Below are 22,270 nucleotides of genomic sequence, written 5' to 3'. Positions count from 1 at the left end.
CACTCTACAGACTAATCATGTTGTCTTTATACCAGTGTAGTCTCTGCACTGATGACTGCCATAGTTGATCTCTGGCTAATATACAGTTTATGCTTATGCCACCAAAATTAAGGCTGCACACATCTCTTTACATGACACCCTGATGATGGTACCACCCTGAACTTCTGCTGAATCTTTGAATTCCTTTGAATTGTCGGCCTGGTTGGCCAAATGGTTAGCGTACCCGCTCTCTAACCAAAAAGCTGCAGGTTCGAATCCCGCGTTGAGCATTTATGTTTGTGATTGTCTGTGAAAATATTGGTGGTGATGGTGGATAGTAGATGGCATTGGTGTAGATGATGATGCAGTTGGTGGATGAGGTTGAGTGGTGGAGACGGAGAGCTGTAGAGTAGGTGCCCTCCCTCAATGAGTCTTTAGACTCCCTGGAGATGTCAAATAATAATAATGAAAATGGAACACTTATTCCTATTTCTTACAATACCCAGATTGGGCAAGAACTATTGTTGGTTAAATGTTTGGTTGTGTGCAGACATATCAGCAGCACAGCAATTTCCATAATACTTGAATTATTGTACATCTGGGGTGCAATTCTAGCTCGCCTCCTCGTGGTGCACCCTGAAAGAGCGACATGGCAACCAGACTATCTTCTCGATCTCCTAGTTACAGCACACATGAACTGAAACACACAAATAAGCTCTCTTAAGAGCAAGATGACTACAAATATTGGAACTGTTGTTCTAATTTGCCAAATTAACATCAAGGGTATATGTAGAGCAAAATGTGAATACCTCTCAAAGATTTTATATGATGACAATGTCAACGTTGTTCTTGTTCAAAGAGACTCACTGTAAGGACGAGGACCAACTCCGCCGCAGGGGTCAAATTCCTGATTACATTATCATTGGAGCCACTTATCATGCATATGGCCTTGCCACCTATGTACGTAGTACCCTAGAAGATTACTACCGCATTACAAGCAACACTGTCAGTGGTGTGTGCATCTGATAACAACCAAGATAGGGAACATAACCATTACCAATATGTATAAATTCACCCCCACCCCTATCCTCTTGTGGCCTCCACAAGTTCTACCAGTGCACAACCACCCTGTGTTGCATATAGGTAACTCCAACAGCCACCACACACTTTGGAAATATGCTTCCAACAATGAATGCAAAGAGACTTTGGAAGAGACTTTGATGCAAAAGACAGATCTTCCTTCAGGTGAGCAGCTTAGATCAGGGAGTACAATCCTGACAGTGCACAACCAACCTGTATTGCATATAGGTGACTTCAACAGCTACCCCACGCTTTGGAAATATGCTTCCAACAATGAATGCGAAGAGACTTTAACTGAATGGACAGAAATTCACAACATGCACCTAATTTTCGATGCAAAAGACAGATCTTCCTTCAGGTGAGCAGCTTGGAACAGGGAGGTACAACTCTGTCCTCTGCTTCATCACTCAAGACAACAATGGATGAACATTACCTACGTTGAGAAGCGTTCTCTCCAACTTTCTGCAAAGCCAACATAGACCAATTATATTAGAGGTAGGTCTGCAGGTACCCCTTGTCAGATCCATCCAACATCCCTGCTGGAACTTCGTCGACTGGGATACATTTGCTGCCTATCTTGACAAATATGTCCATTGGATTCCTCCAAAAAGCAATAATTACAAGAAATTCAGGGGAGCTGTTTTAGCTGTAGGTAAGAAGACCATACCAAGAGGCTTCCACAAGGAGTATATCCCTGGATGGGATGATGATAGTAATAACCTGTATCAAGAATACCTAGAGTGTGGTGACCCTGACATTGCAGATGAACTCATTCACAGCCTTGACACCAACCGACAGAAGAAATGGACTGAGACAGTAGAAAAGCTTGGAGCCTTCTAAGGAAACTAGGTAGTGGCATCCTGACCATCTGGGACCAATCAGCTATTTCTCCTAACCAATATGCATCACATATTGTCAACACATCAAAATATACTGCCAAGGACAAACAGCACACTCTTCAAATAAAAAGAGAACTTACATATTTGAAAAATAACTGACCATCAGACCCTTTATATTCATGACCTTTCACTCTTGAAGATATTAATACTGCTCTAATGGATATGAAACCAGGCAAGACTCCAGGTTACAATGGAATTCATCCTGATTTCCTGTTGAATTCAAGCCAAAAGCTCGACAATTGTTGGCTTGCTTCTTCTCTGACAACCTCAAGACAGGTAGACTTCCGCAAGAGTTTAAGAGGACAAAAATTATCTCCATCTTAAAACCAGGAAAAACCAACAACAAACCAGAAAATTACTGATCAACTGCCCTGCTTAGTGTCTGTTATAAGCTCCTAAAAAGGCTCATCCTCAATAGAATTGCCCCTAAGATAATAGAACAAGTCCCAGTGGAACAGGCCAGATTCTGACATAAACGAAGCGGCTGTGATCAGGTTGTGTCACTACCACACATATAGAGACAGGCTACCAACAATGCCTGAAAACAGTTGTAGCTTTTGTAAACCTTATCAAGGTTTACAATACAGTCTGGAGACAAATCACAATCTGCAAGTTACTCTGTGCAGTCCCATGCTGAAAATAGCTATATGGAAAGCTAAGCCAGGTTGGAAAATAAATTGGCTGTGCAGGCTAAAGGCAATCCAAAAGAATTTTATCATTATGCTGAAAGTAAAGGAAAGAAAAAGAAGGAATTTGGAAAAATAATTTACTGAACATGGATGGTATCCTTGTGTGCTGTCCACATTCAGTATAAATTGAACAATCACACCTGTTTCTCCCTTTAAACTCCTCACATCCCTCTCAACATAAAGATTACAAAACTATAGAATAACACGTATGCTACAGTAAATAACTTTTTTTTTATTATGTAAATAGTTCATCTAATGTATCATAAGATATCATCAGTACAACTAATGATCAGCAATAGGAATTGAATTCAAAGGGATAGAATGTAAAGGATAGAGAGAATAGGACAGAAAACATGCTAAGCAACTGCCTGTTCCAAGTGTATACGGACGAGAACAAAAGTAAACAAAGAACACTGGATAATGGACTACCAAAAGGGTCAGTTCTGGCCCTCCTCCTTTTTAACTTATACATCACAGATTTGCCTAATACAGCCTCCAAGAAGTTTTGTTAGGCTGATGACATTGCACTAGCCATCAGACACACCAACTTTACAACAATGGAAGATATACTAACAAATGACCTTGCATTCCTAGATTGAATACTTCTTCAAATGGAGATTACACCCAAAACCTAGCAAAACAGAAGTTTCATGCTTCCATCTGAACAAAACCATGCTAACAAAGAACTGATGGTCTACTTCAACCACAAACTGCTACGCTACAACAGATTCCCAAAATATCTGGGAGTCACTTTGGATAGAACTCTTTTAAACCACATCTCATTAACACAGCATCCAAGCTAAAAACACAAAATAATATACTGCAAAAACTATGCGGAACAACTTGAGATGCCTCAGCAGCAGCCCTTCGCTGCACTGCTCTTGGTCTTATTTACTCTGCAGCTGAATACTGCTCAGCTTAACACCACTATGCACTTTATTTCTGGAGCTATGAAATCAACCCCAACCTACTGGTTCCCACTACCCAACATCCCACCTCCACAGATACAACTTTTTTCTACATGATACAGCAAAATTGTGGAACCCAAGATGTCCCAATTAACGAAGACATCCCACCCTTAGAAATAAATAGGCTAAAGTCAAGGCACCTTCCAATCTTAACAGCGAAAAATCTTGCAGAGATGAGTTTTAACATGAAGGAGAAGTGGAAAGAGTCCTGTAACTTCGACATGGCACCCATGAATTAGTGGACCCAACACTTCAGGTTTTGATCTACCTCGTAAAACTTGGTCTACCCTTAACACAATCCACACCAATCATGGCAGATGTGCAGACCACCTTTACAAATGGGACATGATTGCCTCACTCAAGTGTGACTGTGGATCACCCTGCCAGACAGTTAATCATATTACAGTAGAATGTGCCCAACGTGCATACAGTGGAAACCTGTTGGACTTCGTCAACACTACACCAAGTGCAGTTGACTGGATAATCAACCTAGATATACAGTTGTAGTATATTCTTGAGTGTCTCTTTTAACTGTATTATGTATTATTATAGTACATATGTCTATTAAGTATTATGTTTATATAAAAGTGATTATTGTAATGTAACTTTTCATGTGAGCCATATGCTAAATAAATAAAATATTATACATCTCGCATAGCTCGTACTGTAAGACAATGAGGTCACACAATTGGTTCATTACTGCCTTGTGCACAGCATATATACAAATGTGCAGATACCTCAGTATTATTTGTCTAGTTGATTTATATCAACTAAGAACAGAGATGTTATGTTTTATTTATTTAGTGTGTGTGTGTGTGTGTGTGTGTGTGTGTAATAATAAGATTGCTAAGGTGATGTGAACAATGGTGACAATACAGCAAGTCCCTGATTAGGCAGTAATTCATTCCAAAGATTTCCCTGGGAAAATAAAATCCACATAAGTCAAAGGTGCTTAAATGTTACGATGTATTTTTAACAAATATATTTGTTTCAAAGGATGATTAAAGCCAAACAGGTTCTGCTTATGTTACTCAGTATTCTATGGAGTATAATGGATATAAGATCATAAATAATTGAGAAAACCAATAAAAGCAGTGTTACATACACTAGCGGCCAAAATTGTAGAAACCTTTTGGAAAAAGTGTATTTTTGAGGTTTGATGGCTAATAACACCACTTTTTTTTTGGTGTAATATCATAAAATTATATATCAATGGAAAGATAATTTAATCAAGAATGTAATGAAACAAAGTTTGTTCAATTATCTGTATTCTATGAAAAGTTATAGCCAAATAACCAGAAAAAAGAAGCACAACTTGCTTAGGTTGATATGAAGTAGCTTTCCTTCATTTGAATGTAGCCAATGAGCATCAGTGTTTAGATAGCTAATCAGGTGTCATCTTGTTTCGGCATTGAGCCAATAAGGTCACAGTAGGATTCAGCTATTGATGTCATGTATTGGAGCTGAGAGGAGGACATTTGTCAGTGTATTATGTGATTGTTATGAAGTTGGTTGGTTTTTTTGTGTTCTTTCATTTAGTGAGCTTGTAAAATGTAATAAAATTAAAGAAATACCGCAAAGAGTTGACTGGTCACCCAGAAAGTGATGTAAAATAGTACTATTAAGTGAGCAAGGCTACAGTTTAGAAGAAATTAGAAGAAAAATTGGTGGAAACTTCCAACCAATGAGGTCATACAAAAATTTAGAAATGCCACCAAAGGTGGCATTTCTAAATTTTTGAAGAGGTATAAGGAGACACAGTCACTACAAAATCAGACTGATAAAGGCAGGAAAAGGTGCACAACAGCAAGTGAAGATAGAAGAATTGAGAGACTGTGTGCCTATGTGACAGAAGAAAATCATCTGGGTGTATACAAGATGAAACAGCACAATACAATGTGAAGTTGAGTGCAAGGACTGTTTGGCGCAGACTGCAGGATTTTGGTCTAAATGCTAGAATTCCACGAAAAAAGCCATTTTTATCTCTCAAACAAAGGTTGAAAAGATTAAACTGGGCTAAAACCCATGTTAACTGGACAGCAGAACAATGGGACAGTGTTATTTGGAGTGATGTGACCAAAATCTCCCTGTTTGGTAATGATGGCATAAAATATGTAAGGAGAAGATTTGCATCCTGATTGCATTACACCTACCGTGAAACACCCACTTAGTGTTATGATCTGGGGTTGTATGACATCAAAAGGTGTGGGCAGAATTTGAGTGATTAATGGGAATATAAATCCCAAAAATACATAAATGAAATACTTGAGCCCAAACTAAAGCCTTCCACATGTGATCTTTTCCAAGATAATGAAGCATTTATATTTCAACAGGATTCAGCTCCATGTCATGTTGCTGCTGTATGCAAATAGTGGTTTCAAGATAATCATATTCCACTGCTGGGATGGCCTGGGAATAGCCCAGACCTTACCCTAATCGAAAATTTATGGAGCCGACTAAAGAAACTTGTTAGTCAGAAGCAACCCACCAATAAAACCCAATTAATAGAAGCAATAATTCAATCTTGGTTTCACATTATAACAGCTGCAGAACTAAAAAACTTGGTTCACTCCATGGGAAGGCGTAAGGCCGTAATTAACGCTAAAGGTTACCCAACTAAGTATTAACTCGCATTGTGAGAATTTTTTTATATCTCATTTTTTCTATGTGTTTCACTTTTCTTCTTTATAACTGCTGTTCTAATAAAAAGTTCTTCATAAAAGTTATTGCATTACATTCTTGATTAAATTATCTTTTCATTAATATATAATTTTATGGTATTACTCCAAAAAAAGTGGTGTTATGAGTCATCAAACCTCAAAAATACACTTTTTCCAAAAGGTTGCCACAAGTTTGGCCACTAGTGTACATAATCTGTACTAACATATTTACATTCTGTACTACTGTGGCTTTTTTTGTTTTCCTTTTTTTTCCTCTCATAAATCAGTTTAGAGTAGGCATGGGCAACCTTTCCTAGTTCGGGGGGCAAATTATCATTCTGTCTCCGAGTCAAGGGCTGGACCAAATTATTAAATAAAATAAATTAATATTAAATGAATTAAAAAAGTTGCTATTTCATATTTCATTTATTTATAATATAATGCTTTGGTATAAAGCTCTACATAAATTTTATAATATAATGAACGACATAACAATTTAATGTGAAGATTGGCTTTGTACTTCAAACACGAGACTATCAATATTGACGTTAATATTACTTAAGGATAATTGCATAGAATTTTCAAGGTTTTCGTCCGTTATTCTTGTCTGAATTTTTGATTTATTGTATTTCATCCTCGAAAATAAACGGTTCACACATATATGTGCTGCCGAAAAGACAAATGATTTTTCTTGAAAAGGCATGTAAATTTGTATATTTTTCTTCCACCAAATAAAATTTATAAAAATCCGTCAAAGCAATGTTGTTAAATTGTGATTTTAGCACTAAATCCACCTGAAGCTCAATAAGTTTCATCTGTAAGTTTTCTGGCACATTATTTACATCAGCATCCATCGGACGAGCAAATATAGCAAATGTGGAGTCTTTGTTTTTGAAGTCGGCAAACCTTGTATCAAATTGAAAGTTTATTTTTTCACTTGGTTAGAGTATAATAAAATTAGTTTAATCCTTTATCCAAGTGTGAGCAAACAAAGTTTGCGCCTAAAGTATCTTCAGGACTAGGGTAAAGTGATACAACACCAGGGCAACTCGTTGCAAAGGTGGAGAAAGCTACCAACACTCCTAACTCAGTATCTCCTATAATGCAAAACACATCTCCTTGCGGATATGTCTAATGTTATGCATTAAAGGAAGGGCCACTACCCAGACCAGTTTCGACCTTTATTGAGGTCTCTTCAGTGGGAGCCAGGCCCTAGTGGAAATACCAGGCAGAAGCATTAGCAGGTCATCTCTACCGATAGGAGTTGCCAAATGGTGTGCCACCCTTTTTTAATAAATTACTCTGGATTTAGAGAAAGATGTTGAAAGTTTATTTTTTCACTTGGTTAGAGTATAATAAAATTAGTTTAATCCTTTATCCAAGTGTGAGCAAACAAAGTTTGCGCCTGAAGTATCTTCAGGACTAGGGTAAAGTGATACAACACCAGGGCAACTTGTTGCAAAGGTGGAGAAAGATACCAACACTCCTAACTCAGTATCTCCTATAATGCAAACCACATCTCCTTGCAGATATGTCTAATGTTATGCATTAAAGGAAGGGCCACTACCCAGACTAGTTTCGACCTTTATTGAGGTCTCTTCAGTGGGAGCCAGGCCCTAGTGGAAATTTCGACCTTTATTGAGGTCTCTTCAGTGGGAGCCAGGCCCTAGTGGAAATACCAGGCAGAAGCATTAGCAGGTCATCTCTACCTATAGGAGTTGCCAAATGGTGTGCCACCCTTTTTTAATAAATTACTCTGGATTTAGAGAAAGATGTTGAAAGTTTATTTTTTCACTTGGTTAGAGTATAATAAAATTAGTTTAATCCTTTATCCAAGTGTGAGCAAACAAAGTTCGCGCCTGAAGTATCTTCAGGACTAGGGTAAAGTGATACAACACCAGGGCAACTCGGTTGAAAAAGTGAAAAAATAAACTTTCAACATCTTTCTCTAAATCCAGAGTAATTTATTAAAAAAAGGGTGGCACACCATTTGGCAACTCCTATAGGTAGAGATGACCTGCTAATGCTTCTGCCTGGTATTTCCACTAGGGCCTGGCTCCCACTGAAGAGACCTCAATAAAGGTCGAAACTAGTCTGGGTAGTGGCCCTTCCTTTAATGCATAACATTAGACATATCCGCAAGGAGATGTGTTTTGCATTATAGGAGATACTGAGTTAGGAGTGTTGGTAGCTTTCTCCACCTTTGCAACGAGTTGCCCTGGTGTTGTATCACTTTACCCTAGTCCTGAAGATACTTCAGGCGCAAACTTTGTTTGCTCACACTTGGATAAAGGATTAAACTAATTTTATTGTATCAAATTGCTCTACTAGTGCCTTCAGTTCATCTCCATAACAATTATAAGGAATATTTTTATGAGTTACTAGAGTAGGAAAATGATAACATTTTTAGCTCTTATCTGACTTTCCAACAATCTTAGTTTATTACAAAAAGCTTTGACATGTCCATGCAGTTCATGAACCAATTGTCCTTGTTTTTGCAATTTAAGATTCAGTTCGTTTAGATATCCGGTGACATCTTCAAGGAATGCTAAATCACACACCCACTCATCATCTTTTACTTAGTTAATTGTGTTTCCTTTTATGTCCATAAAATCTGCAATGTCTTATCTCAGATCATAAAATCATTTTAACATTTTACCTTTACTCGACCACCTCACTTCACAATAATAAGACATCTTCATAATCTGAAAATAGGTCTGCCAAATACTCCTTAAATTGGTAGTGATTAAGTGCATGTGACTTAATAAAGTTAATACTGGCTACTACAACTTCCATAACATTTGTGAATTTAATCAATTTTGCACACAGATTTTGTTGGTGGATAATGCAGTGAAAATTTGTTAAATTTTCCGGATGGATCTGTAGTTCTATTGCTCTTTCATGAACTATTTCAATAAATCCCTTCTGTGCACCAACCATTGCAGCGGCTCCATCAGTGCATATGCCAGATAGTGAACTCCATTTAAGCCTAAATCTCTCGAAGACTGTGTTAACTGTTTCGAATATATCTTCACTGGTAGTTGTTCTGTATTTCATCTTTTCGTAGTTGTCCATAAATTTTTTGGTGATCCGCATGTCTTGAAGTAAAGTGTCTCTTCAAGTTGTATTCTTTGTTGATGGATACAGATTCTTTGCACAGCAAACATACAGGCAAACCTTTATTCAGAATAAAATAATAATCCTCCGTCCAGTTGTCTTGAAATTGACGATTCTTTTCTTTTTTTTTGCAATAACCCCTGGCTGTCCCAAATTCATAAGCGATATTCAGAACTGTCAAACAAAACTGTCTTCTACACCACAGGCACTGAACAGAGCACAACGTCAATGCAGGCACTGAACAAAGCACATGAATCGAACTGACACATTGTAACACGTTCACACACACTGCTAGTCAAAGTGAGAAAGAGACCTTGGTTGGAGAAAACATACTGTGTTTTGCACAAGTTATATGACGTCAGCTTAATGTGAGTTAGTAGAATACACCATGTTTTCTCCCACCATGAATCACACAAACTTCGCTGAAATAGATTAGGGCCGGATCAAAAGAAGTAGAGGGCCAGATCCGGCCTGCGGCTGCCCATATGTGGTTTAGAGCATGCAATAGCATCTTAGGTTCTCTGTTGTATAAGGTAAGACTCATGCCATTCATTGTTGCATGTCTTCAATCTAAATTATTATTATTATTATTATATGACATCTCCAGGAAGTCCACAGACTCATCGAGGAAGAGCACCTACTCTGTCTACTCTACAGCTCATTCTAACTGCAACTACACCAAAGCCATCTACTGCCCACGACCATCACTAGTATTTCCACATACAATCACAAACATCCATGCCAACAGCAGGATTTGAACCTGCAGCCTTTTGGCTGGAGAGCAGATACACTAACCACTCGGCCGGCAAATAATTTTTCTATTTCTTCTATTAATACGGCTCGTTTCTTAGAATGCATTGGCTGAACTTTTCATGTGCTGCTTAATGTGAACTTGATCTTTTACATGCTCTTTTATCTGGTTTTAACTTATTACTATTTTCATGTCATTTAATAATATCTACTTCAGTCTCCATAGTTATAATGAGCCTCTTCTTATCACTGTGAATACATGTATTTATGCTATCACTTTTACATTTCTCAGACATATTTCATCATCATCAATTTCCTCATAATAACAGGAAAGAGATCCCCCCCCCCAAGATTGGGAGGGTCTCTTTCCTGCCACTGATGCCATCTATTCACTCCCCTAATTTTTCTCAAAACAATCATATATATGGTCTCTAGTCTTTGATCAAGTGCTTTATTTCTAACCCAACTCTCAGATCTATAACTGGTTTCAACACTGTCTTATATACTGCTAGTATGATGTTTTGGCTAATTTTTCTCTTATTCCATATAAATTTATTCAGGCTTTCCACCATACCAGCCAGATTTAACTTGCCATCTTCACTAAAATGCCTAAATAGCTAAAATATTTTATTTGCTCTATAGGTGCTCCATTCAGAATACAGTTGACATGTTCAAAGTTTCTGCCCTTTTTTTTTTCTTTTCTTTTTTTTTTTTTTTTGCCAAATTTGTTACAACTGTTATTCAGTTTAGTTAGAGAATCCAGGAGACTTGCATCAGATGTGTTTAGGAGTACAACATCATCAACATAAAGCAAAGAGCTAAATTTGACATCTCGAATACTAGTATCAGGCCTAATGCCACTTTCTCTCATAATGTGATCCAAATAGATGATGAATAAGAGTGGAGATAATGTGCATCCTTGACTTACCCCTGATTTTACATCAAACCGTACTCCTTCAATTCTAACTGCTGACTAACAACTTAAATATAGACTATATGTTGCTCTGTATAATGTACCATTTACCCCATATAACAGTAGTGTATTGAAAAGCATTTCTGTTTGCACCTTGTCATATGTAGATCTACATATGCAGATAATTTTACAGATCTACAAAACTTTATTATTCTCCAAGTTTCTCTTCCATGTCATTTCTTTTCAATTTTGCCCTTTTTTTCAAGTATACTTGCATAAATCTTACCTGGAACACTTAGTAGAGAAATTTCTTCTGTAATTCTTACATTCAGTTTTATTCCCTTTTTTTTATAGGTGAGAACTATGAGAGCTCTATTCCAATCATTTGGAATTCAACCTTCTGACCAGGCTCTCGGAATTACGCAGTGTAACCACTACAAAACTTTTATATCTCCATACTTAAGCATTTCTGGTAGAATATCATCTGCTCCAATTGACTTTTTGCTTTTCAAGTTTCTGATCTTTTTCTACCTCAAGTATTGTTATGCTCCTCTTTGCATTCCTTCTGAAAATTTTTTACTATGGTCACTGCTTGTTTCATTTAACAGGTTTTTGAAGTCATTACTCCAGACATCTATGATATCCTTATCTTCAATTTTCATGTCACCTTTATCATCTTTGATTCCTTTTACAGTACTCTTTCCTCCATTTCTAAGCTTTCAATAGCATCCAGAATATTTTGCATTTTCCTAATATTTATTTTCTATACTCTTATCAAAGTTTTCCCATGACTTTTGTTTTGCTACCTGTACACATAGCTTAGCTCTCTCTCTCTTACATGTTTCTCTGTATTCTTTTAGGGCATCTGCTGACTTATTTGCTAGGAACTTTTTGGTATGGTTTCTTCCTTTCCAGAACTGCATCTTTAACTTCCTTTGCCCAGCATATTTTTCTATCCTAACAGACAACTTCGCCACATATACTTCCCTAACTGAATCAATCAATGTCTTCAGAATTTGCCACCAAGATTCCAAGGTTTGGTTCTTGTTTTTAAACTACTTCAAATTTTCTTCAATAATGTTTGTATAGTTGAGTCTATAGTTTACCTGTAAAAGCTGCTCAACTTTAATTATTTTTAAAACTTTCTTACATACAATTCTTTTCAATGTAATATTCATTTTTATACTGCTCAGCACTAAGTAATTGTCAGTTCTAAATTCAAATGCTCTGTACATTGTTGTATCATGAACAAGCATGAAGATGCAACTATCAACAATGACACAGTCAATGAGGCTTTTTATTATTTCTTGTGTCATCTCTCCAGGTGAACTTGTGCACATCTTTATGTTGAAACATGGTGTTTGTGATGACTAGTCCATGTCCTGAGCAGAAGTCAAGTAAATACTTACCATTATTATTAGTTTTGCCCTTTTTTCCAAAATTTCCCAAAATGTTCCTATATGCTTGGTGGGATTCATTTCTTACTATGCTGTTCAAATCCCCCAACAAGGACCACTTTTTTTGATTTTCTTTATCTCAGCTATCTATTCTAATAACTGGAAAAATTCTTCCACTTCTGCCTTATGAGAAAATTCTGTGGGACCATAGGCACAACCAGGTTTCATTGTCCACTTCCCCTTTTTAAAGTGTGTCCACATCATACTGTACTTAAAACTGCCTTCCAATTAAGAAATTTATCTTCATGTTTGGTTTTGAATGTTATAGTTAAACCTTCCTTTTCTTGATCATTATTGCCTGAATATAGCATCATGTGCTTATGATTTATTAAGATCTCACCTATTTTTGTCTAAGTAATGTCATTACACCCACATAGTACTTTTCCAATTCTTTTGCAAGTTCAATTTTCTTTCCATTAATACTCCTTATATTGATGATTCCTATCTAAGTTCTTCTGATATTTGGTTTATTCTTCTTCTAGATGTTGAGTTGGAGCTTGTTCCATTAGCTGACTTTTCATTGTTCACCCTGGTTCCTTGATGAAAAGAGCATGGGGGAAGTGGTCTTGCTTAACTGGGAGACACTCCAGCCAGCATAAAATCTGATCACATTGTACCACAATATGCAATTGTTGTTTAAGCCACTAGATAGTACAATTTGGTAGGCTAAGTCACAAATTATCACCCCCATCCTTGTTTGTTCAGTACCCAGTAGATAACTCCTAACATATCTGAAGTTTTATATTTTATTTTTGATAAGTACTATGCAGGTACACTAATAAATCACAGCTTGCGCTCAAGGTAAAAAAATGCGATAATGCTGTGAGCTATGCATCAGTTTACCAGAATTATCATCTATGTTAAAAGTGATACCTAATAGATGGTGTTGCTAGTCACATGCTACAACTGCATATCTACAAATCTGTGTAATTCGAGGACTTACTGTATATAACATCACATCATCAAATGCATGATATACTGAATGCATAGTATACTGTATGCCATCAAGGGGTGTACATTATACTATGATAGTATTATACAATCAAGTTTGCATTATTACCAGCTTCCTATTGATCACCTTTCATATTAACACATTCACACTGGGGAGATATATATAATCTCTCACATCGACCTTGATTTTCTGGAGGGGGGAGAGAGAGAGAGAGAGAAAATATTTCATGCCACCAGAATTTGCTGTTTGTATGTCGATAGAAGTGCCACATACTGTGGCAGGTTCCTCAAATGTAACTAAATCAGTAGGGGTGGGAAGACTATTTGTTTAAGGATATATTAGAAAATAATAATTAAATACAATGATATATTTGGTTAGTATATCTGAATTACTAAAATGTGTAAATACGAGGGGTCTGGAAAGTTCTGATAAACAACTAGAACAAAAATTAATTTTATGTCTTCTTACATATCCTAAAAGAAAAGACATTTTCTGAAAAAACACTTTTTATATGAAAAAAATTTATGAAAAAAATTTCATATGAAAAAAACATTTTTGTTCTAGGTGTTTATCAGAACTTTCCAGACACACCCTCCCCATATGTAGTATTAATGAGCCATGTGATAATGGCAAATATAATGGTGAGAGAGAACAGGTGTGAATAGAAATACTTTCATTGCGAGCAAAAAAAAAAAAAATTAAATTAAATTAAAAGCAAATAAAAATTCACATTTGAGATATTATATGTGTGTATACTATAAGCTGCTGGGGTAGAGTGAATAACATATGATCCTATAAACTCTAGACATGCAAGTTTGCATTTATGATGGACATAATAAAAAAATAGAAATAATTAACCAATAATGAACAGCAACTGTACACATTGGTAGGTCAGTAAATAACTATATTGGGGGGGGGGGAGGTCATCCATTTACTAATAATGTTGATCAGGTGATTCATCTAGGTAGGTGTGGCAAGAATACATGTGGGTTAATAGACCAGCAAATCATCTTGTACAATTTGTTGTGCTTGTTATGTGTATTTATTCTGCCTTGTTTTCTAAGAATTTTCTTTAATTTTCATCATGATCAGTATACACTTCTTACATAGTAAAATAATATATACACAAAAAATTTCTGATTGTTATTGGGACTGTCCACTCTTTCAGGAATCCTACCTTCATATTATATGTTTTGTTTTTTTTTTCTTATTTCAGCAGCTATAAATTCAAGGTGCCAAGAAATTATATTCTTGGTTTAATCCTTTATCTAAGTATAAGCAAACAAAATTTGCAAGTGAAGTAATTTCACAACTGGGCAACTCGTGTATATATAGAGGCTAATGACTTCACATCACTTGCCTTAGCATCCCATAATGCAAAGCACATACCCTTACAGACATGTATAATTCTATGCATTATTGGAAGAGTCACTGGCTCCCACTGATGAGACCTCAATAAAGATCAAAACTGGTCTGGGTAGTGACCCTTCCCAGAATGCATAGCATTATACATGTCTGTAAGGATATGTGCTTTGCATTATGAGATACTAAGGCAAGTGATGTGATGTCATTAGCCTCTCTCTCTGTATAGGAGCTGCCCAGTTGTGAAATTACTTCACGTGCAAACTTTGTTTGCTTGCACTTAGATAAAGTATTAAATAAAGAATATAATTTCTTGGCACCTTTAATTTATAGTATAACCAAGTGGAAAAACTTCCAACATTTGTCAGTGGCTCTTCTGTATTCTTATTTAGGAATGGGTGCATTTTTACTCCCTCCATCTATTCTTTCCGAAGACAAGAATAAAAATGTTGCTAAAGTGTAAAAAAATCTCGCCTTTAACAGGCACTACATGCAGAAGGCAAGAAAAACCATCATCATCAAATTCCTGATATGTACCTAGAAGGTGTGTACAGAATATCATGGTAGTATTACATGAAAAACTTATATCATTACGAACTTCTTATTAACAATGATTTTCCTCCAAATCAATCTGTCAAACAACATTATCAGATCATATATTTCTGTCTTCGAAGGTGCATTTTACTGTATCAATCCACCTCCATCATGGTCTTTCTGTGAGTCTTTTTCCTGCCTTTTTCCTGGCAGAGAACAGTGCCATGTTATTTCCTAATATCCTCATTTTTAATATGATATTGCCATTGATGGCATCTGTTCACCTATAATCTTTCTCAGGACTCTCATATCTGTGGTCTCTAATCTTTGGTCAAGTGTTTTATTTCTAACCCAGCTCTCAGAACCATAAGTTAAAACTGGTTTGAACACTGTCTTGTATACAGCTAATTTAGTGTTCCGACTAATTTCTCTCTTATTCCATATGAATTTATTCAATTGACTTCCCACCATACCAGCTTTGCTGATTCTGTTGTCTATTTCTATATTTAATTTACCATCTTCAAAACTTCCAAGATTCATCCCAGCTCTACCAGGAAAATTGCTGTACAAGACAAAGCTTCCATCAGACAAATCCTGAAGACGGAACCTGAGCTTTCTGAACTCATACACCCAATATCTCGGGAAGAGGTACAAATAGCCTTACAACTTACCAAGAATGGCAAAGCTGCAGGAGTGGATGGTATACGCCCTGAATTCCTAAAACATCTTGGTCAATATGGCCAAATATAGCTGGCTGCCCTTTTCTCAGAAATCATCATGTCTGGTAAATTACCAAAGTTGTGACGGGAAGCCAAAATAATTCTTGTGCTCAAACTAGGGAAAGATCCAAATGAAGTGAAAAACCTACGACCTATCTCCTTGCTTTGCACCACCTTTAAGCTCTTTGAAAGAATTCTCCTTAAATGAATTTCACCACTCATCGAAAGAGCACTCCCGAGTGAACAAGCTGGCTTCAGGCCAGAAAGAAGTTGCTGTGACCAGGTCCTGGCCCTGACAACTGAAATTGAAGCAGGCTTCCAGAAGAAACTTAAATCTGGAGCCACTTTCATTGACCTAACATCTGTTTATGACACTGTCTGGATCAGGGGGCCTCTTCCTAAAACTAGGAAATATTATACAGTGCAAAAAAACTCTACAGCTTTTTGAATCTATTCTCTCCAACAGAAAGATCCGACTCCATATTGGCAGAAAAAAGAGCAGATGACCGTTGTGACAGCCCAGATTCCTTCACAACGGTCTTCCTCAGGGCTCTGTGTTATCCCCCATACTTTTTAACATCTATGTGTATGATCTACTTCATACCAGATCAAGCAAGTATATGTATGCCGATGACATAGCAATCTTACATCAGTCCACCTCCTTTACCAACTTAGAATCAACCTTGAATACAGACCTGAACACCCTGGAAGAGTACTTCAAGCAAGTGGTACTTGAAGCCAAATCCAACGAAAACAGTGCCTCAGTATTTCACCTGTACAATGCAGAGGCAAATCGACAATTCAACCTTTCCTTTTGTGGAAAAATGGTAGAACATGTGTCTCACCCAAAATACTTTGGAGCGAGCCTGAACAGAAGTCTAACCTATAAAAGGCGCATCATCAACCTCTCCAATAAAATTAAAACCAGAAATAACATCATTTCAAGGCTTGCTGGAACAACCTGGGGTTGTGGTGCAGAAGTCCTAAGGTCATCTGCACTAGCCTTCGCATTCTCTGCAGTAGAATATTGTGCCCCTTTCTGGGAAAGAAGCACACACACTAACATTATAGACACCCAGCTGAACTCTACCATGTGCACAATTAGTGTGACAGTGAGAAGCACCCCTCTCTCCTGGCTGCCTGTTCTATCTAACATTGCTCCACCACACATATGGAGAAGACAAGCCTCGATTAAGGAATTTAATAAAGCAATGAGCAACCCACTCCTACCCCTACACCAGACTCTTATAAACCCACCTAGTCTTCGCCTCAAATCTAGAAAACCACTCTGGTCCATGGACGAACTCTCTTCAGCTGCGCTGCCATCAATATCTGACATCTGGAGAGAATACTGGTCCAACAATCTCCCAACAAACGGCTTCCTGGTAGAAGATCCCTGTACTCCGCAGCCTGGTTTTGATCTTCCTAGGAAGATTTGGTCATCCATAAACAGGATCAGAACTAGTCAGGGCAGATGTGGCTATCTTCTACATAAATCAGGGCTGTCAGATCACCCTTATTGTGATTGTTCTCCAATGGCTCAGATGATTACTCATATTGTGTATGACTGCCCAAGGTGCCAATTTCACAGTGGTGGCCTACAGCACATCCACAAGGTTACGGATGAGGCCTTGAATTGGCTTTCCAGCCTGGACCTTGACCTGTAGTTGGTATGATGGTGGTGGTGGTTATGGAGGAAACAGAAGATCACTGTCCCGTCTCACCACAAAGATGTTATTCTCGTAGTTACTCTCATAGTCCTCGTCATAGTATCAGCAGAACTCCTCTTCATGTTAGAAGATGATGATACAGTGCGAAATGGGCCTCCTCTAATGGATCAAGTTTTCTCACACAAGATACAACTGCTCTCTACTTAAACCTCGGATACAGCTACTTTTATGTTGTGAAGTGTTGTGAGAACATGAAGCCTTGTCATACTTGGTACAGCAGGACGATAATTATCCCTGGCTTAATTATGACAAGTTACTTTTGCTTTATATTTAAAAAAAAAAAAAAAAAAAGGAAAGACTTAGAAAGCAGGTTGTGCCTTTTATGTAATGAACTTTTATATGTTAAGATTTTCATCATTTGTTTCTGGAATTTGTGAGTGTACTTTTCACTTACCAGTTTAATGAAGCCATAAGCATAAATAAATAAATAAATGTTCTTCTTATCATCATCATCAAATTCCTGCCATTTACCCTCAAGGGCTGTACACGATATGATAGTACTACATGAAAAATTTACATTACTAACTTCCTATCTACAACTTCCCTCCAAATCAGTCTGTTACTTGTCAAGACTCCAACATTATCAGATCTTGTATTTCTATCATCTAAGGCACTTTGTACCGTATCAATCCACCTATATCTTGGTCTTCCTCTGGGTCGTTTTGCTGCCAACCTGGCAGAGAACATTTGTTTTGCTAATCTTTCCTTGCCCATTCTGTTTAAGTGACCACACCACCTGAGATTAGCTCTGCTAAATGCATTCCTGGAGGCTGACAATGTCAAGTTCTTTCCTAATATCTTCGTTTTTAATATGATATTGCCATTGATGCCATCTGTTCATGCCTCTAATCTTTCTCAGGTGTCTAGTCTTTGGTCAAGTGTTTTACTTCTGACCCAGCTCTCAGATCCATAAGTTAAAACTGGTTTGAACACTGTCTTGTATACAGCTAATTTTAGTGTTCTGACTAATTTCTCTTTTATTCCATATGAATTTATTCAATTGACTTCCTACCATACCAGCTTTGTTGATTCTGTTGTCTGTTTCCATATTTAATTTACCATCTTCACTAAAAATCGTGCCTAAGTAGCTGAAATGTTTTACTTGTTCTATAGGTTCTCCATTCACAATGCAGTTGATCTTTTCAATACTTCTGCCTATTTCCATTGTCTTTGTCTTGTTACTGCTTACCTTCATACCATATCTATTACAACAGTTATTCAATTTAGTAAGGGAATCTTGCAGACTTGTAGCAGATTTATTTAACATCGTCTACATCGCATTATGCAGACAAAGTATAACATCGTCTGCATAAAGCAAAGAGCTGAGATTAACATTTCCAATTCTGATATCATGTTTAATAGCACTTTCCTTCAAAATGTGATCCATATAGATAATGAATAACAGAGGGAGTAATGTACATCCTTGTCTCACACCAGATTTAACATTAAACCATCTTCCTGTACTTCCTTCAATTCTAACTGCTGACTTACAACTCAAATACAGACTAAGTATTGCTTGATATAATGCCCCATTGACACCATATAACTGTAGCATATTGAACAGTTTCTCTCTTGGCACCTTGTCATATGCCTTTTCCAGATCGACAAAACTTAAATACAAATTTTTTTTATATTATTATGATTTCTCAACTATTTGTCGTAAAGTGAAGATCTGATCCTGACAGCCTCTATTTGGCCTGAATCCAGCTTGTTCTTCACCAAGCTTTTCTTCCACAATTCTTCTTAACTGTTTCTCAAGTACACTTGCATAATTCTTACCAGGAACACTCAATAGGGAAATACCTCCGTAATTCTCACATTCAGTTTTATTTCCCTTTTTTATATATGGTACTATGAGAGCTCTAATCCAATCATCAGAAATTCGTCCCTCTGTCCAGGTCTTCTGAACTATGCAGAACTATGCACTGTAAGACTTTTATACCACCATACTTCAGCAATTCTGGTCGAATATCATCCACTCCTGCTGTCTTTCCAGATTTCAAGCCTTTGATGGCTTTTTCTACTTCAAGTATGGATATGCATTCCTGACTGTATGCCTGTTGAGTGTTTTTTACCACTGTGCTATCACTGCTTGTTTCATTTAGCTATTTTTCGAAGTAATTACTCCATACTTTAAGAACATCTTTTTCTCCCATTTTCATGTCACGTTTATCATCTCTAACTCCTTTTACAGCACTCTTTCCTCCATTCCGAAGCTTCTTCTTCAACGTCCAGAATATTTTGCCACCTTCTTGATATTTATTTTCTATGTTCTTAACAAAGTCCTCCCATGACTTTTGTTTAGCTAGTTTTACACAGTGTTTCTTTCTTACATTTGTCCCTGTATTCTGTAAGAGTTTTGGTCATCCATAAACAGGATGACCAAAACTCTTAGCTGACACAAGCTGACCTATTTGCTAGGAACTTTTGATATGCTTTCTTCTTTTACTTCACTGCCTCTTTAACTTCCTGTGTCCACCAGGGAGTTCTGATTTTTTTTCTTTGCAGACAACCTCACCACATGCCTCTCTGGCTGAATCAATCAGGGATTTCTTCAAGGCTTGCCACTGAATCTCCAAGATTTGGTTCCTATTCTCAAACTCTTTCATTTTTTCTTCAATAATCTTTGTGTATTTTTAGTCTACAGTTCACATCTGAGAGCTGCTTAATTTTTATTCACTTTAAAGGTTTCTTACATGTTATTCTTTTCAATATGAAATTCAATTTTATCCTGCTCAAGACTAAATAGTGATCGCTTCCAATTTCAAATCCTCTGTACACTCTTGTGTCCTGCACCAGGGAGAAAACATCACTATCAACAATAACATAGTCAATGAGACTTTTCTTATTCCTTGCCTCTTCTCTCCATGTGAATTTGTGCACATTTTTATGTTGGAACATGGTGTTAGTAATAAGCAGTCCATGTCCTGAGCAGAAATCCAACAGGTATTTGCCATTATTATTAGCTTTTCTCTTTTCTCCAAATTTTTCCAAAATATTTTTGTATGTCTGACAAAGTTCTTCTTAGTATACTGGCATTTCTTTGTGCTGTTTTTATCAAGTTTGCAAAATGTCCTTTGAACTCCAATTCTCTATCCAGCAATATCCAAAGATCCTTCACTTCCTCGACCTCCTGTAATACAAAGCCTCAAATATGACAAATAGCACCACATTTCCCAGATCCAAAATGCAAAACATGAACATTTAATGATGTTGAAAGGACATCCCACTTGTCTGCTTATATACGAGGGTGGTCTAAAAGGTTCTCGGCCTAACAATGAAAAAATGAATTTATAATTTCAAAATTTTTATTTTTCAACATAATCTCCCTTAAGACAAATACATTTATTCCAGTGATGCTCCAGCACCATTATCCTGTCCCTGTAGTGGTTCTCAGTAAGATCTGCAAAATACCCCTCTAATTTGAAGAAAAATGCTGGCCAGCAAGGAAGAGTTTTAGTTCTAGGAAGAGAGAGAAGTCAGAGGGAGCCAAAGCTGGGGAATAGGGTGGATATTCCAACAATAGTTCAGATCCCTAGTGCTGATCCCTTAATTTTCCCATTGCCAGAACACCTTTGTGGACAGGTGCATTGTTCTAATGAAAGATGATTTTTTCTTGTGCAAACTGGGTCTTTTCTCATGAATTTTTTTCATCTAGTCTGGTTAAAAGATCGGAATAATATTCTCCTGTTATTGTTTTACCCTTTTCAAGATAATTAATAAACAAAATGCCGATGCCATGACCTTTCCTGCTGATGGAACCGAATTTGTCTTCTTTGGTGCTGAACAACCGGCACACAAAATCAGTTTTATTCTTGTTAAAACACTCCAAGCAGTGTTCAGATATTTTCATGCAAGTGCATTTTTGATCTGCTGTGAGCAAGTGTGGCACCCATCTTGCGCAAAGCCTTTTCATTTGCAATTCTTCATGCAAAATATATCCTGATTACTAAATAACTTAAGGAATTCAATGTATACAGGAATATAAATTAAAATAAACTTTAACTTCCTATAAAAAATAAACTTCCTATATTCCTATATTGCTAAAGCATTAAGATTTTTTCAAACATAATAATTATGATGAAAAATTTCTTTGGTGCTTCAAATTTCAAAGGATTAAACTAATTTTATTATAATAATTATGAAAGAAGTTATTAATGAAAGTCTCCTAGTTAGCAATGTTATATTTAAGACCTACTCACATCATTCAATTCTGCATCAGCAACTTCAGTTACTTCTTCTACAACCTCTGCTTTATATTCGCTTATTAGATCTTGTAGTGGTTTACTGTCTGGAGAGTGAGCGATAAATGGATGCTACAAAATAAAATACTCTTAAAAAGATTAGAAAAGAGCAAAATATGAACACAAATAGTTCAATATTTATAATGGGGATTACAACAAAAAATATGTTATTTAAATAAAATTTTACACAACACAGATAGGAAGAAGTCTGTTCAAA

General features: G+C 36.7%; 1 protein-coding gene across 1 annotated transcript in view; it reads right to left on the bottom strand.

Annotated features, from left to right (window-relative positions):
• The window catches only part of LOC150106355 (serine/threonine-protein kinase 10-like), a 413,234-nt gene that overhangs the window by 288,783 nt on the left and 102,181 nt on the right, over positions 1-22,270 (bottom strand). Inside the window, exon 7 of the mRNA XM_090393096.1 lies at positions 22,012-22,125. Coding sequence (XP_090249222.1) covers positions 22,012-22,125 — 114 coding nt within the window. The remainder of the gene's footprint in view (positions 1-22,011; positions 22,126-22,270) is intronic.

This window comes from Typopeltis vanoorti, chromosome 5, assembly GCF_054136105.1.
Source record: "Typopeltis vanoorti isolate ZY-2024b chromosome 5, IOZ_Tvanoo_1.0, whole genome shotgun sequence".
Lineage (NCBI taxonomy): Eukaryota > Metazoa > Arthropoda > Arachnida > Uropygi > Thelyphonidae > Typopeltis > Typopeltis vanoorti.
The sequence above is the reverse complement of the archived record's forward strand: the minus strand, read 5'-3'. Positions and strand labels throughout refer to the sequence as shown.